The following is a 16,252-nucleotide window of genomic DNA, read 5'->3' on the forward strand; positions in this document are numbered from 1 at the left end:
TGTGATGCACTGTTAAGCCTGCACAATTTCTGCATCCTTGACTTGATGTCAGTCCACACACTTCAATCATTTTGTATATGTTGGAGCTTACAACAGTGCACATGTACGATACTTACCCACGAACAGCTTTGCTTTTTTCCGCCACTAAAGTCAAACCTTTCGCCTACATGACTGTCTCTTTAAATTCCTAACCTGTCGCACACGGCAGCAAAAGAGCATGCGCAGAAGGAGCAACAGCCACAGTGAAAAACAACAACAAGGACCAACAGAGGAACCCAGAGCTGCATCCAGCTAGCCTACACAGCTAACTGCATCTTCTGAACTGTCCGTAATCTACCCCTGTTGCCGCTATTTCTGCCACGGCTTTACATGTAGATGGTGCCGAGTCCATGAACTTGGCCAGTCAGAGCGGGGAAGCTGGCTGTAGCCAGCTTCTCTTCGCTAACTTCAACCAGGACAACACGTAAGGAAGGCCGGGGGGGGGGGGGGGTGACTGTGAAGGGAGGTTGGGGATTTGATGGCCTTACAACATTAGTTAGTTATACATAGTGGTGGTGTTGCTTTAGATTTTACCAGCTGTCACGATGATGGTATTTGCGTTAAAATATGGGAACCTTCAGAATGTTGCGTGATAACTGACAAGCCATGCTTATTAAAACCAGCAAGCTAGTGCTACAGTCGCTGGTCCGTAGCATTGCTAATGCTAGCAACATTGTGTCAAGTATGTCGTCAGCTATTAGCTGCTAGTAGGCTAGCTTTTTAACGCTGTAGTTAGTGCTAGCACAATACAACACACGTCGGTTGGTAAAACAACGAGCTTTTATCCATGTACCAAACAATAGCTCTCTAAACCAACTCGATTAATTGGGGTTTGTTATCATAAGCTTTGGGTGCCGTCTTTCAGTATAGAGACGAAATGTACTACAAAAGTCAACAAACTAGCTTCTGATTTGGAGCAAACGAATCTGATGGAAGTGAAACTGTGGCTAGCTGATGTGCTGATTCCCACCTTCCATGGCTTGGGGACTGAGGGCAGATCCGCACATTAACGGCAACGTTAATCATCCATTCGAGTGTTTTTATATATATATGTCTGGATCTCAGAGTGCTGGTTACTGGTTAGTTGACAACCACTCCGGCCAAGTTATTGCAACACATCCCTGTTTAGCCTTGTGACCGCTGTCACCAAGCCGTTTGGCAGAACACCCTGTCGCAGATGAGCTAGCTGTGGAGAGATCTATTGTTGTTGCGCTATTCAGAACCGTCTGCACGTGTCTTCTCAGAAAGCAAATATGCATGTTAACGTACAGTATGTTTGTTTCTGCATCCCTCTGCCTAGGTCCCTGGCTGTTGGCACCAAATCAGGCTATAAGTTTTTCTCCCTGTCGTCTGTGGACAAGTTGGAGCAGATATATGAATGTAGTGAGTATCCCAATGTCGAGTACTCCTTCCACATGAACACCAAATAGTGGAGTTTGTCCTGTAAGTCATTATAGGATGCTTGTGAATGGGACTGTCCCTCTTACTTATTGATGAGCATTTGGTAAAGTGAGGAATGGTGGTGCTCACACTACTGAAGCACAGATGTGGGCCTGACAAGCTACAGCACCACAGGCTGTAATGACCAGTAATGACCACTCAGCCATGCCTGCTGGCCCCAACCTACTGAGACAGAACACTCTCTCTCTCTCTCTCTCTCTCTCTCTCTCTCTCTCTCTAAAACACTCACTCAAACTCTCTCTCTCTCAAACACACTCTCTCTCTTTCTCCGTCATTCTAAAGAACACGTCTATTGCTCTTAGACCAGTCACTGATTCAGCAGTCTTAGTATCCTGAATATAATGCCTTGTTCCAGCATGGCCTGATGTAGGGATGCTTAGTGGTTAGACCATTTAACTGCAGATCAATAAGTTGCAAGTTAAAATAGTATGTTCTCAGCATTCCGGTCTATATAGAAATGTTTCTGTTAAGAGCCCGCCCTCTGCTAAGACTGACATTGATTGACGTGTTTGTGGGCCACTCAGTGGACACAGAGGATGTGTGCATCGTGGAGCGCCTGTTCTCCAGCAGCCTGGTAGCCATCGTCAGCCTGAAGGCTCCCCGGAAGCTCAAGGTCTGCCACTTCAAGAAGGGAACAGAGATCTGCAACTACAGCTACTCCAACACCATCCTGGCAGTCAAACTCAACAGACAGGTAGGCACACACACACACACACACACACACACGTGTGATATAGGCATACACACATTTGTTCACTCATTCAAGATTGTAAAGCTGTGTACAGTGACCGCACTCATCGTGTGTGTGTGTGTGTGTTTGTGTAGAGGCTGATAGTATGTTTGGAGGAGTCTCTGTACATCCACAACATCCGAGACATGAAGGTCCTGCACACTATCAGAGAGACACCACCCAACCCCTCAGGTAGGACTCACCCCACCTGACCCCACCTGACCCCACCTGACCCCGACACCCACCCTCAACACAGGCACTCACATGCACATCATGTTAGTCCTCCAGCTGACAGTGTGTGTGTGTGTGTGTGTGTGTGTGTGTGTGCTCTCTCTCTCCCCAGGTCTGTGTGCTCTGTCTATCAGTAATGATAACTGTTACTTGGCATACCCAGGCAGTGCTACGATAGGAGAGGTCCAAGTGTTTGACACTGTGAATCTGGTAGGTTACCGCACACACACATGCATATATACACACACAGAGAAACATTCTCTCACTCACTTTGGATTGCTGCTGAAACAGACTGGTGGAGGGAAGTGTGGTTTCATGTTTTGGTGTGTAGTCTCTTATGTGTGTGTGTGTTTCTCTCCAGAGAGCGGCCAACATGATCCCTGCCCATGACAGTCCTTTAGCAGCGCTAGCATTTGATGCTAGTGGAACCAAACTGGCTACAGCCTCAGAGAAGGTAGGACACATAACACTGTCACACCTCCCACCCAAAGCCGTGTGTCTGTCAGCCAGTGTGTGACCCCCCCCCCTCCCCCCTCCTCAGGGCACAGTCATCCGGGTGTTCTCCATCCCAGAGGGACAAAAGTTGTTTGAGTTTCGTCGAGGAGTCAAGAGGTAATGATTAATTTACTACTTTGCTGGACTACTGTTGTTCATGTGAGTCAGGTCAGTGAGTCACTTTCTGCTACTTTGACAATCTCTGACTTTGTTGTTAAATAACTAGCAAAATAACTGTCACTGTACTTCAATGTTGTTATAGCCGCCATCATGTAGGTACATAGGTCATGTAGTCAACCTGTTTTTTCAGAAAATATTTGTTTAACGTTTTTTGTGGGGGTTTGAAACCTTTGTTTTCACCCAGTGAGGAGAGAGCAGAGCAGCGTAAGACAGATTAAAGCTGAGAATAGTGTAGTAGAGCACTCATCAATGATGCAAACCTATTTAAGTTTTGTTTCCCTTTTTTAACCTTTCAACAAATATTTTTGTTAACTTTTTTTCTTTAAACTTTTCAAAAAAAAATGTATAAACTTTTTTTTAATTTAAATTTAAATTTTATCAAGTAATGATTGTTTTATGAGCTTCCATAGTGTGCACATGTGTGTTTGGTGTGTTTTTGAGGCTGTCGGTGTGTTTTCAGGTGTGTGAGTATTTGCTCGCTGGCGTTCAGCATGGAGGGTCTGTACCTGTCAGCATCCAGCAACACAGAGACGGTCCACATCTTCAAACTGGAGACGCAGAAAGAGAAGTAAGACAGGCGGGCCAGGCTGACTGGAGCCTTAGAAACATCAGTAACACCTCCGTAACACCTCAGTGACACATCAGTGACACCTCAGTGACACCTCCTCCTAATTGTCATTTTTCTGTGTGTGTGTGTGTGTGTGTGTGTGTCAAGCAGGCCGGCGGAGGAGCCCACCACATGGGGAGGGTACCTGGGGAAAGTACTGATGGCTTCCACCACCTACCTGCCCACCCAGGTCACAGAGATGTTCACCCAGGGACGAGCCTTCGCCACCGTCAGACTTCCCTTCTCTGGACACAAGAACATCTGTGCCCTGGCAGTGTGAGCACACACACACACACTCCACACACAGACACACACACACACACACTGGACACACATACTGTACACACACACACACACACACTGGACACAAAAACCACCAGTGTGAGTTAAGAGAGAATAAGACTCTTCACTCCTCACTGCTCTCGTGTTCTCATTCTGAACTGTTCCCAGGATCCAGAAGGTTCCACGCCTGCTGGTGGCAGCTGCTGATGGGTACCTGTACCTCTACAACCTGGACCCTCAGGAGGGAGGAGAGTGCACACTGATGAAACAGCACAGGTAACACACCGCACACTGATGAAACAGCACAGGTAACACACCTCACTCTCTCTCTCTCTCTCTCACTCACTCACTCACTCACTCACTCACTCACTCACTCACTCACTCACTCACTCACTCACTCACTCATGAAACAGCACAGGTAGCACACACCCCCCTCTCTCTGTCTGTCTGTCTCTCTCACACTCACAGGCTCTCTCTGTTTAACAGACTCTCATCTCTTCCCATTGTGTGTGTGTCCTTAGACTAGACGGCAGCACTGAGGCACCCAATGAGATCCTGGAGCAGGGGTCACATGACCGCCCGCTAGTGGCTCAGACCTACAGCAATGCTGTAACTAAAGGTAGGATCTGTGTCATAGACCTACAGCAATGCTGTAACTAAAGGTAGGATCTGTGTCATAGACCTACAGCAATGCTGTAACTAAAGGTAGGATCTGTGTCATAGACCTACAGCAATGCTGTAACTAAAGGTAGGATCTGTGTCATAGACCTACAGCAATGCTGTAACTAAAGGTAGGATCTGTGTCATAGACCTACAGCAATGCTGTAACTAAAGGTAGGATCTGTGTCATAGACCTACAGCAATGCTGTAACTAAAGGTAGGATCTGTGTCATAGACCTACAGCAATGCTGTAACTAAAGGTAGGATCTGTGTCATAGACCTACAGCAATGCTGTAACTAAAGGTAGGATCTGTGTCATAGACCTACAGCAATGCTGTAACTAAAGGTAGGATCTGTGTCATAGACCTACAGCAATGCTGTAACTAAAGGTAGGATCTGTGTCATAGACCTACAGCAATGCTGTAACTTATGGAAGGATTTATAAAGTCAGTATAAAGTTAAGTTGACCCCTGCTTGTGGGAGGAGTTAATCTTTCACCTCTGATCTCTTAGGTTACTGTGAGGAGCAGGGAGCAGTGGGAGGGGCGGGGCTAGATGACGACCTCAACGACCTGCGATTGGAGGAGGAGAACGAGCAGCCGCCACTAATCCTGGAGACCGACTGATGGACGGCCTCAGCATCCAATCAGAGGGCTCCTCTGGTGCTGCTATAAACATGTGACACAAAGGGGGTGGGGGTTTAAAGATGGGGGCATTCTAGAGTCTGTCTGTCTGTGCGTATACACGTCTCTCTCTCTCTCTCTCTCTCTCTCTCTCTCTCTCTCTCTCTCTCTCTCTCTCTCTCTCTCTCTCTCTCTCTCTCTCTCTCTCTCTCTCTCTCCAGCCCCCTCTCCCTGCTCTCCCGCTCACCCCCATCCTACCCTCTGCAGGTGTGTCTGTAGCTTTGCATGTCCATGTGCCAACAGTAGACCGTTAGAACACATGCCCCATGAAAACGCTCTGCAGCGTGTGTGTGTGTGTGAATTGGACCTCATGTCAGAAGCACAGTGATGTGTTCACTTAACACTTAAAGACACACACACACACGTGCAAACATGTGACACACACTCTGTTTCATGAAAGTGATGTAAGTGCCTCCCTGCTCATGGTCATAGTTCCACCCCTCCTACCCCTCATGGCTTCAATAAAGCAGTTTGTGTTTTTTCAGATGTTTGTTTTAATACATTGTGCGTCCTTGGTAGTGTTACACACACACACCCTGTCCTTCATGTGTAGCGATCCTTCATGTGAGGTGTGTGTGCGCGTATCAGATGAAGGGACTGTGTCTAGGCTTGTACATTAGCAACGTTCACATGCGCTTACTCCTTGCTCCTTTTACCAGATCAAGGCTCAGTGGGTTTGCCCCACTCCCTCTAAGTCCTGCCGTCATTGGTTGATTTAACTCTGATATTACTGATTTTAATCTACTTAACCAACCCACTTGACATGTCATGCTTGAGTAAAATGCATGGTGTTCCAATGTGGTACTTAGCTCCAGCACAAGCCCGGGATGGGAGTCAGAGATGGGCTGCAGAGTTTCTGCTGCAGAGCTGGGAAGTTCTCCCACATCATTCTCTATTTCTTGTCTACTAGATGTGACAAGATAACGTATCACTGACTGGCTTGTCAGGACATGCCTGACTGTGATTTCAACGTTTTTAGAAACTGGGTTGGTGTGGTTGTGCCTGCTCCTGGTGGTGGACAGTTTACCCAGGGTTAGAGCTTGGTTGGCCGCTCAGGGAGGGGCGGTGGAGAACCAGCCCAGATGCATGATCATTACCCATGATCCTTTAGTGTGGGAGGAGCTGTGGAGGGAGGAGGGGCTGGGCTGTCAGATGTTTTCTAATGATTTTGTATAAAATGTGAAACGTTCATCTGAAACTAAATGAAAATAAAATCCATGTTGATATATGATAGGTCTGTTTCCCTATTCGCTGTCTTCAGTTCCTCGTTCACCGTGTGATGTGTGTGTGTGATGTGTGTGTGTGATGTGTGTGTGTGATGTGTGTGTGTGTGTGTGTGTGTGTGTGTATGTATGTGTGTGTGTGTGATGTGTGTGTGATGTGTGTGTGTGTGTGATGTTTGTGTGTGTGTGATGTGTGTGTGTGATGTGTGTGTGATGTGTGTGTGTGTGTGTGTGTGTGCTGAGGAGGCATTGTGATAAATGGACGAGGGTTCGTCTCAGGAGGAGGGAAGAAGGAACAAGAGACTCACTAAGTTGCTTTGTAGTTTATTAAGACTTAGCAGCAGGCCAGCACACACACACACACAGTGTTACACACACACACAGTGTTACACACACAGGTGGGTTCTCTGTCGTTGACGTGAGAACACAGCTTTACCCACTCCCCTTTAGTGGCAGCACCAGGACACTCACACACACACGTATACATAAACACAGACAGATGTATAGAATCACCTTAAGAGTAGATACATAGAAACACATACACACATTCTCTGACATTAAGACTCTGACATTAAGACTATCAGTGATGTTTAAGACTTCTCGCGGTGGTCGTAAGACTTCCTGGGTGTGATGGCTGCTGCATGCAGGGGGTCTTCATGCAGGGGGTCTTCATGCAGGGGGTCTTCTCCCACGTCTGGACAGTCACATGAGGAGGACTGGGGGTGTGTCACTCTGCAGGGACACAGAGAGTCACTCAGTCTCCTGCATAGTGAGTTGTTACTGTTGTGTGAGGATGGTATACTGCGAGATGTGTGTGAGAGAGAGAGAGAGAGAGAGAGTGCAGCTCACCTGTGGTATTGGTGTGTGTGTGTGTTGAGGAGCCTACTCCTCCTGTCCTCCCTTGGCAGGCTTGGTCACCTGGACGATCTCCACCGGGGTGAAGCCCTTCCCGGCCGAGGCTCGGTTGCGGGTGCGCAGCTTGTTGAGGGCCATCTCGGCGTTCCCGGCGCGTTCCTCCGCGTCGTCCAGCTCATGCACCGTCTTCCTGTACTTGGACAGACTGGAGTTGGCCTGTTCCTCCTGCACACACACACACACACATTCATCTTTTCAGTATAATGAATAGGAATACGTTCCTTGGCTGGGTCCCTCTTAGCATCATCACCATCACCCCTACCACTGTCATGACCACCTCCACTCACCGACTCCTCGATCTGCCGCTTGTAGGACTTGAGTTTGTTCTGCAGCTTCTCCACCAGCTCCTGCATGCGCTGGTTGGTCTTGTGGTCCTCATCAGTCTGGAAGACCAGCTCCTTCAGACGGCGTTCTCCTTTCCGCAGCACCTTCACTGTCTCCACGTGACGCTTCTGTTCCTGGTCCAGCTCCCCCTCCACCTCCCTGACCTGCACACAACGCAGGGTGTCACACATGGTGTCACACACTGTCACACATGGTGTCACACACGGTGTCACACACGGTCACACACGGTGTCACACACTCACCCCAGTGCGTATGTGTGTGACAGTGTTAATGAGTGGGTGTAATAAGGATGTTCCTTTTAAGTGACCTCTTAACCTGTAACCTGTTAACCTGCTGTGACATACTGTAGCACTGAGCTGTACCCAGGTGTGTGCGTGGGCCTCACCCTGGCCTCCAGCTTCTGGATGGTGCGTTTGCCAGCCTTGAGCGCCTGCTGCTCTGCCTCCTCCAGCCTCAGGGTGAGCTCTCGCAGGTTCTGCTCCTGGTTCTTCTTCACCTTCTCCAGGTGAGCGCAGCGGCCCTGCTCCTGACGGAGCTCCTCACACATCCGTGTGGCCTGGAGACACACACACACACACACACACACACAGAGAGACACACACACACACACACAGAGAGACACACACACACAGAGAGAGACACACACACACACACACACACACACAGAGACACACACACACACACACAGAGACACACACACACACACACACACAGAGAGACACACACACACACACACACACACAGAGAGACACACACACACACACAGAGACACACACACACACAGAGAGACACACACAGAGAGACACACACACACACACACACACACACAGAGAGACACACACACACACACACACACAGAGACACACACACACACAGAGACACACACACACACACACAGAGACACACACACACACAGAGAGACACACACACACACACACAGAGACACACACACACAAGAGAGACACACACACACAGAGACACACACACAGAGAGACACACACACACAAGAGAGACACACACAGAGACACACACACACAGAGAGACACACACACACACACAGACACGTACACACACAGAGAGACACACACACAGACACACAGGTGTAATACATTGTCAAACAACAACATGTTGTTTTGTAGCAGTGAACAGGTGGCGCAGGGCTCTTACGTCGATCACTGCCTTCTTGGCTCTCTCATCAGCCGAGCGGAACTCAGAGATCAGCTCCTCATTCTCGTTACACAGTCCAGTTAGCTCCGCCTCCATCTTCCTCCTGATCACCGTCAGACTCTGATGCTGAGGCAGAGGAGAACAAACGTGATCAGGTGTGTGTGTGAGAGAGAGTGTGTGAGTGGGTGTGTGTGTGAGGGAGTGTGTGTGTGGGAGAGAGTGTGTGTGAGTGGGTGTGTGTGTGTGTGTCTACCTGCACGATGAGCTCGTTGAGCCTCTCAGAAGTCTCCAGCAGGTCCTGCTCGATGAGCTTACGAGCGCGCTCCGAGGCCTCCAGGCCGGCGCGGGCCTCCTCCAGCTCCCCGTGCAGCAGAGAGAGGCGGCGCTCCTGCAGGCAGTACTGCTCTCGCAGCGCCTCGTGCTGACGCCCATCCTCATCCATCTGCACCTGCAGGTCCTGGGCGAGGAGGGAGGAGGGAGGTCAATAATAAGATACATTTGAATGAATCAGGGATGAGGGGTATGTAAGTGTCTGTAAATATATAAATGTGTGTGTATAAGTGTGTGTGTATAAGTGTGTTACTTTGATCTGCTGTTGCTGCTTCTTGAGGGTCTTGACCAGCTCAGCATTGTTCCTGTTGGCGTGTTCCAGCTGGATCTCCATCTCGTTCAGGTCTCCCTCCATCTTCTTCTTCATCCTCAGGGCCTCCGCTCGCCCCTTCGTCTCCGCCTCCAGGGTGGCCTGCAGTGACTCCACCGCACGCGCGTGGTTCTTCCTGCACACACACACACACACACACACACACACAAGTAGCGTTAACTCATAGTCAAGTCATGTCGACATTGTTAACTCTCTGTGTCATCCATAATGTACATTCTTTTAAGAGGGTAAAAAAGTTGCCTAAAGGTTGAAAAAATAAGGTTCAAGTAAGTACAGTAAGTATTTGTACATCGCTACTTCCAACCTCTGCACCTGGTCATCACCTGTGTGTGTGTGTGATGTTTACATGGTCACCACCTGTGTGTGTAGATGAATGTGGGGGTCAGATGGTTGAGTGGTTAGGGAGTCGGGCTATGAATCAGAAAGTTGTTGGTTCGATTCCCGGCTGTGCCAAATGAAGTTGTGTCCTTGGGCACACCCTACTTGCTAGGTTTACCTGGTGACCTCAAACTCCTCCTCCTTCTCGTGAATCCTACGGTCAATGTCGGCCTTGACCTGGGCCAACTCCAGCTGCACACGCACCAGCTTCCCTTCCTCCACCTGCACACATACACACACACGTCCTGCTGGGGCTGAGTGCTTCATGGTGTGACAGAGCAGCAGTGAGGCAGTAGCAGCGTGACCTCTCAGTGGCAGCGTGACCTCTGACCTCCAGGGAAGCCTCCGTCTCCTCCAGGGCCTGCTGCAGCTCCTCCTTCTCCACCTCCAGCTTCTTCCGGCTCTTTTGCAGCTCGTGGACGCTGCGCCCGCCCTCGCCCAGCTGGTCCACCAGCTCCTTGATCTCCTCTGAGGAACCAGGGAACGTGACACACTGCAACATCTGTGTGTTTCTCTGACCTGAGAGGGTCTTGTTGTCCTGGCAGTGTGTGTGTGTGTGTCTGACCTGACAGGGTCTTGTTGTCCTTGCGGACGGTCTCCAGGTGGTCCTGGGTCTCCTCGTAGGCGGTCCTCAGCTTGTAGAGCTCAGTCATGTAGGACCTGCTCTCCTTCTGGCTGCTGTCCAGCTCCACCTGCAGCTCCTCGTTCTTCTGGCTCCACTCGGCCGCCAGCTTGTCGAAGGAGCGCTGCTTCTTATCCAGAGCAGCTGCTGCAGCGTTGGACTGGACACCAGGAGGGAGGAGAGTGTGAGGTGTGTGTGTGAGTGTGTGTGTGTGTGTGTGTACCTTCTCCAGGTCGATGGTGAGGTCCTCCACCTCCCCCTGTGTGTGTGTGTGTGTGTACCTTCTCCAGGTCGATGGTGAGGTCCTCCACCTCCCCCTGTGTGTGTGTGTGTGTGTGTGTACCTTCTCCAGGTCGATGGTGAGGTCCTCCACCTCCCCCTGTGTGTGTGTGTGTGTGTACCTTCTCCAGGTCGATGGTGAGGTCCTCCACCTCCCCCTGCAGCCTCTGCTTCACCTTCTCCAGACTGGCAGCTCTGGCCTGGGAACACTCTGCTGCCTCTTCAGCCTCCTGCAGGCGCACTGCAAGCTTACGCCTGTGGAGGGAGGAGGGGGAGGAGAGGAGGAGGAGGAGGGAGGAGGAGGGAGCAAAGGAGGGGGAGGAGAGGAGGAGGAGGAGGGAGGAGGAGGGAGGAGAGGAGGGGGAGGAGGGGGAGGAGAGGAGGAGGAGGAGGGAGGAGGGGGGAGGAGAGGAGGGGGAGGAGGGGGAGGAGGGAGGAGGAGGGAGGAGAGGAGGGGGAGGAGAGGAGGAGGAGGGAGGAGGAGAGGAGGAGGGAGGAGAGGAGGGGGAGGAGAGGAGGAGGAGGAGGGAGGAGAGGAGGAGGAGGAGGGGGAGGAGAGGAGGAGGAGGGAGGAGAGGAGGAGGGAGGAGAGGAGGGGGAGGAGAGGAGGAGGAGGAGGGAGGAGAGGAGGGGGAGGGGGGAGGAGGAGAAGAGGGAGGAGAGGAGGAGGAGGGAGGAAAGGAGGGGGAGGAGAGGAGGAGGGGGAGGAAAGGAGGGGGAGGAGAGGAGGAGGAGGGAGGAGAGAGGGGAAATGATGAGTGGATGAAAGATGGAGGATTGGGTGGATGGATGATAGATGGAGGACAGGACATACTTGGTCTCCTCCAGCTCCTCGGTGCGGTGGATGGCGTCCGTCTCGTACTTGGTCCTCCAGGAAGTGACATCAGAGTTGAGCTTGGAGACGAGGCGCTGCATCTCCGCCCGGCCTTCTGCCTCCTCCTCCAGCTGCTCCTTCAGGAGGGCCAGGTCATGCCGGGCGTTCGCCAGCCCTACCACAGCCGCGTTACGCGCCTGGGAGGAGGGGAGGGGCAGGAGGAGGGGGAGGGGCAGGAGGAGGGGGAGGGGCAGGAGGAGGGGCAGGAAGAGGTTTATTTGAGGTCCTGTGTAGGTGTGTGTGTGTGTGTGGTGTGTATGTGTGTGTTTGTGTGTAGGTACCTTGCTCTCCTCGTCCACCTGTCTCTTCAGCTCGTCAGTCTGGGTGGTGAGCGAGGCCTTCAGCCTGGTCACCTGGGTCAGCTTACTCTGAGCTTCCTCCAGCTCACGACTCATCTCCCCATTCTCCGCTACACACACCACACACACACCACACACCACACACACCACACACCACACACACACACACACACAACCACACACCACACACCACACACCACACACACACACACACACACCACACACCACACACACACACACACACACACAACCACACACCACACACCACACACCACACACACACACACACACACACACACACACACCACACACACACCACACACCACACACCACACACACACACACACACACAACCACACACCACACACCACACACCACACACACACACACACACACACACCACACACCACACACCACACACACACACAACCACACACACACCACACACCACACACACCACACACCACACACACCACACACACCACACACCACACACCACACACCACACACACCACACACCACACACCACACACACCACACACCACACACACACCACACACACACCACACACACACCACACACACCACACACCACACACACCACACACACCACACACCACACACCACACACACCACACACCACACACACCACAGACCACACACACACCACACACACACCACACACACACCACACACACCACACACCACACACACCACACACACCACACACACCACACACACCACACACCACACACCACACACCACACACCACACACACACCACACACACCACACACCACACACACACCACACACCACACACACCACACACACCAACAATTCAGACAGATTAGGTACTATACTAGGTGAGAACAGAGGTGAGTTTGTGTCTGTGTGTGTGTGGTTGTGTGTGTGGTTGTGTGTGTGTGTTCCTACCAGCCAGGCGGGCCTTGATGGTGTTCAGCTCAGACTGGTTCCGTTCCAGTTCAGCCAGACGAGCGTTTGCTTCAGCCAGACTGTCCTCCAGCTTCCTCACGTGGACTTCAGAGTTTAGCTGCACACGCACACGCACACGCACACACACACACACACACACACAGGACACCTTTTCTTAGCCACCTGCACACATTATTCCCTTTCATTTACATTTATGCATTCAGCAGACGCTTTTATCCAAAGCGACTTCCAAGAGAGAGCTTTACAAAAGAGCATAGGTCACTGATCATAACAACGAGGTAGTCCCAAACATTGCAAGCAGCCAAAACATGAAGCATACATTGTGAAAAAACTAAACAAGTGCCAAAGGGAAAAACCATACGAGCCATTCAAGTACCCATAAGAGCCATTTAAGTACAAGTATGAGTGCCAGAATAGAATTGACAGTGAATCCGTGCAACAGATCTCCTGTTCTATACCTTAGCCTTCTGAGTGGTCTCCACAGTGACGTTCAGGTCTTCTATCTCAGCCTTCATGCTCTGCTTGTCCTTCTCCAGTTTGACCCTTAACCTCTGCAGGTTCTCCAGCTGCTCGCCTAGCTCCGCCAGCGAATCAGAGTGCTTCTTCCTGAGTGCAGCGGCCGAGGCCTCTGATTGGAGGGCTGCTTCCTCCAGCTCGCGCTTCAGCTTGACCAGGTCGCCCTCGCGCTTCCTGTTCTGCTCAATCTGAGGTCAGACGTCAACGTTAGGGTTCAGACTAGGAGCTCCTCTCACTGTCAGTCTGCTGTCTGGGTGATTGACGTGTCGGTCAGGGTTACCTGGGAGACGGTGGCTCCGCCTGCCTCCTCCAGCCTATCACTGAGGTCCTCAAGATCCCGCGACAGCTCCGCCCTCTGTTTCTCCACCTATCACAGAGCAGGAAAATAGCTTAGCAGACTGTTTGTGTGTGTGTGGGTGTCTGTGTGTGTGTAGTTTTTGCAGTGTGTGTGTATAGTTTTGCAGTGTGTGTGTAGTTTTGCAGTGTGTGTGTAGTTTTGCAGTGTGTGTGTGTAGTGTGTGTTTACCTTGGCTCTCATGGCTCGTTCAGCTTCCAGCTCTTCCTCCAGCTCCTCGATCCGGCCCTGCAGACAGACAGCAGCAGAATAGGACATCCATACAGATATATTCTTTATGATCATTTACGGATCTGAGAATCCTCCCTCTCTCACCTCACCTCTCCTCCTCACCCCTCCTGTCCTCTCCTCAACCCTCCTCCTCCTTTTCCCCCCTCTCCTCTTCCCGTCCCCCTCCCCTCTTCACCTCCTCCCCTCCTCCCCTCCTCTCCTCCTCTCCTCCTCCTCCCCTCCTCCTCCCCTCCTCTCCTCCTCCCCTCCTCCCCCCTCTCCTCCTCTCCTCCTCCTCCCCTCCTCCCCTCCTCTCCTCCTCCCCTCCTCCCCTCCTCCCCTCCTCCCCTCCTCCCCTCCTCCCCTCCTCCCCTCCTCTCCTCCTCCCCCCTCCTCACCTGGTGCTCCTTCAGTTTTCTCCCCAGCATGGTACTGAGTGACTGCTCATCCTCCAGCTTGGAGTTCATGTTGTTCAGCTCAAAGTCTCTCCTGCAGGGACAACAGCACAGGCCTCAGAGGTGTGTGTGTGTGCATGCCTACGTGCGTGTGTGTGTGTGCATCTGTGCGTGTGTGTCCATCTGTGCGTGTGTAAGGCAGACTGACTTCTTGATGACCTCCTCGAGGTCGAGCTTAGCTCTCTCCATCTCATTGAGGTTCTCCAAGGTCATCTTCAGATCACCCTCTGCCTTCCTCCTGGCCTTCTCCACCTCCGCCCTGATCCTCTTCTCCTGCTCCCAGCTGTCCTCCAGCTACACACACACACACACATTATTTGCATATTGTGATGGAACAATCATCCAGTATAACCCCTCTGGATCGGGGTGTGGATGAGAAGGTTCATGTGCATGATCACCTCGTGCACTTGTGTGGTGAGCTTGCTGTTGGTCTTGGTCAGATGGTTGACTTTGTCTTCCTCTGATTGGAGGTCATCCAGAGTTTTCTACAACAACCAATCAGGAGTGAGAAGGTATTAGAAGGCGTTGGTTTTACAGCCAGTGAAAGTGAGTTTTCAGAGTGTGGTTGAGTCCTTCTCACCTGTTGCAGTTCCTCCAGAGCTCTCTTCTCCTTCTGCAGCCTAGCAACAAGGTCTTCTTTCTGTCCCAGTTCTGTTATCAGCGACCGCACCTTCGAGTCCAGAGACTACAATGCACACATTTGGCCTGATTTTAAACAACAGTTTTGACCACAATTAAGACATAAAACTATTTTTTGTCCCTTTCGTCATCTTTCTCCTCTCCCCTGCACTCAGTCCTAACACCTCTGTCTCCTAACACCTCTGTCTCCTCCACACCTCAGTCTCCTAACACCTCAGTCTCCTCCACACCTCAGTCTCCTAACACCTCTGTCTCCTCCACACCTCAGTCTCCTCCACACCTCAGTCTCCTAACACCTCTGTCTCCTAACACCTCAGTCTCCTCCACACCTCAGTCTCCTCCACACCTCAGTCTCCTCCACAACTCAGTCTCCTCACACCTCAGTCTCCTCCACACCTCAGTCTCCTCCACACCTCAGTCTCCTCCACACCTCAGTCTCCTCCACACCTCAGTCTCCTCTCTCTGTACCTGTTTCTCCTTCTCGTTCTTGGCCAGCGTGGACTCCAGGGCCTCCAGGTCCCTCTTCAGCTCCGTCACCTCCCCCTCCAGCTGCCTCCTTTGGGCCGCCAGGCCGGCCGCGTTCCCCTCCTCCTCCTCCAGCCGCTCCCTCAGCTCCTGCACGCCCTCCTCCAGCTGGCCCTTCTGCCTCACCAGCTGGGTGCAGCGCTCCTCAGCATCGCCCGCACTGTCCTGCTCCTGGAGGTGAGGAGCTGTGAGTGAGTGTGTGTGTGTGTCTATGTGTGTGTGTGTCTATGTGTGTGTGTGTCTATGTGTGTGTGTGTGTCTATGTGTGTGTGTGTGTCTATGTGTGTGTGTGTGTCTATGTGTGTGTGTGTGTGTGTGTGTGTGTCTTTGTGTGTGTGTGTGTGTCTATGTGTGTGTATGTGTCTATGTGTGTGTGTGTCTTACTGCAGCCAGTGCCAGGGCAAGGTCGTTCTTCTCTTGAGAGAGGGTAGCCAGCTTCTCCTCCAGATCTTTGATCCTGCCCTCCTG

General features: G+C 51.6%; 2 protein-coding genes across 3 annotated transcripts in view; one reads left to right on the forward strand and one right to left on the reverse strand.

The window, feature by feature from the left end:
• The first annotated feature begins 235 nt into the window (after positions 1-235).
• On the forward strand, positions 236-5,851 carry wipi2 (WD repeat domain, phosphoinositide interacting 2). Of its 2 annotated transcripts, none has more exons than XM_084678177.1 (12): positions 236-463; positions 1,340-1,422; positions 2,025-2,194; positions 2,326-2,422; positions 2,574-2,671; positions 2,823-2,915; positions 3,003-3,073; positions 3,597-3,704; positions 3,852-4,019; positions 4,194-4,301; positions 4,547-4,644; positions 5,198-5,851. In XM_084678177.1, exons 1-12 carry the CDS (start codon positions 390-392, stop codon positions 5,308-5,310), a joined length of 1,281 nt encoding a protein of 426 aa, XP_084534303.1. In that variant the 5' UTR covers positions 236-389; the 3' UTR covers positions 5,311-5,851. The 2 variants fall into 2 exon arrangements, with proteins under 2 accessions (XP_084534303.1, XP_084534304.1); XM_084678178.1 differs by having other exon boundaries at positions 238-463; positions 3,855-4,019.
• Positions 5,852-6,911: 1,060 nt separating this feature from the next.
• Positions 6,912-16,252, reverse strand: part of LOC146252821 (myosin-16-like) — a 17,949-nt gene continuing 8,608 nt past the window's right edge. The window contains exons 20-42 of the mRNA XM_084677933.1: positions 16,169-16,252; positions 15,728-15,955; positions 15,201-15,305; positions 15,019-15,105; positions 14,769-14,914; positions 14,564-14,654; positions 14,127-14,183; positions 13,881-13,967; positions 13,543-13,788; positions 13,064-13,181; positions 12,113-12,240; positions 11,772-11,968; positions 11,080-11,212; positions 10,622-10,838; positions 10,388-10,524; positions 10,175-10,278; positions 9,601-9,793; positions 9,271-9,474; positions 9,018-9,143; positions 8,236-8,406; positions 7,793-7,993; positions 7,440-7,670; positions 6,912-7,322 (exon numbers count right to left, since the gene is read on the reverse strand). The exon at positions 16,169-16,252 is cut by the window's right edge and continues 90 nt beyond it. Coding sequence (XP_084534059.1) covers positions 7,473-7,670; positions 7,793-7,993; positions 8,236-8,406; positions 9,018-9,143; positions 9,271-9,474; positions 9,601-9,793; positions 10,175-10,278; positions 10,388-10,524; positions 10,622-10,838; positions 11,080-11,212; positions 11,772-11,968; positions 12,113-12,240; positions 13,064-13,181; positions 13,543-13,788; positions 13,881-13,967; positions 14,127-14,183; positions 14,564-14,654; positions 14,769-14,914; positions 15,019-15,105; positions 15,201-15,305; positions 15,728-15,955; positions 16,169-16,252 — 3,258 coding nt within the window. The 3' untranslated portion in view covers positions 6,912-7,322; positions 7,440-7,472. The remainder of the gene's footprint in view (positions 7,323-7,439; positions 7,671-7,792; positions 7,994-8,235; positions 8,407-9,017; positions 9,144-9,270; positions 9,475-9,600; positions 9,794-10,174; positions 10,279-10,387; positions 10,525-10,621; positions 10,839-11,079; positions 11,213-11,771; positions 11,969-12,112; positions 12,241-13,063; positions 13,182-13,542; positions 13,789-13,880; positions 13,968-14,126; positions 14,184-14,563; positions 14,655-14,768; positions 14,915-15,018; positions 15,106-15,200; positions 15,306-15,727; positions 15,956-16,168) is intronic.

Source organism: Hypomesus nipponensis, chromosome 17 (genome assembly GCF_054491055.1).
Source record: "Hypomesus nipponensis isolate SF chromosome 17, ASM5449105v1, whole genome shotgun sequence".
Taxonomy (NCBI): domain Eukaryota; kingdom Metazoa; phylum Chordata; class Actinopteri; order Osmeriformes; family Osmeridae; genus Hypomesus; species Hypomesus nipponensis.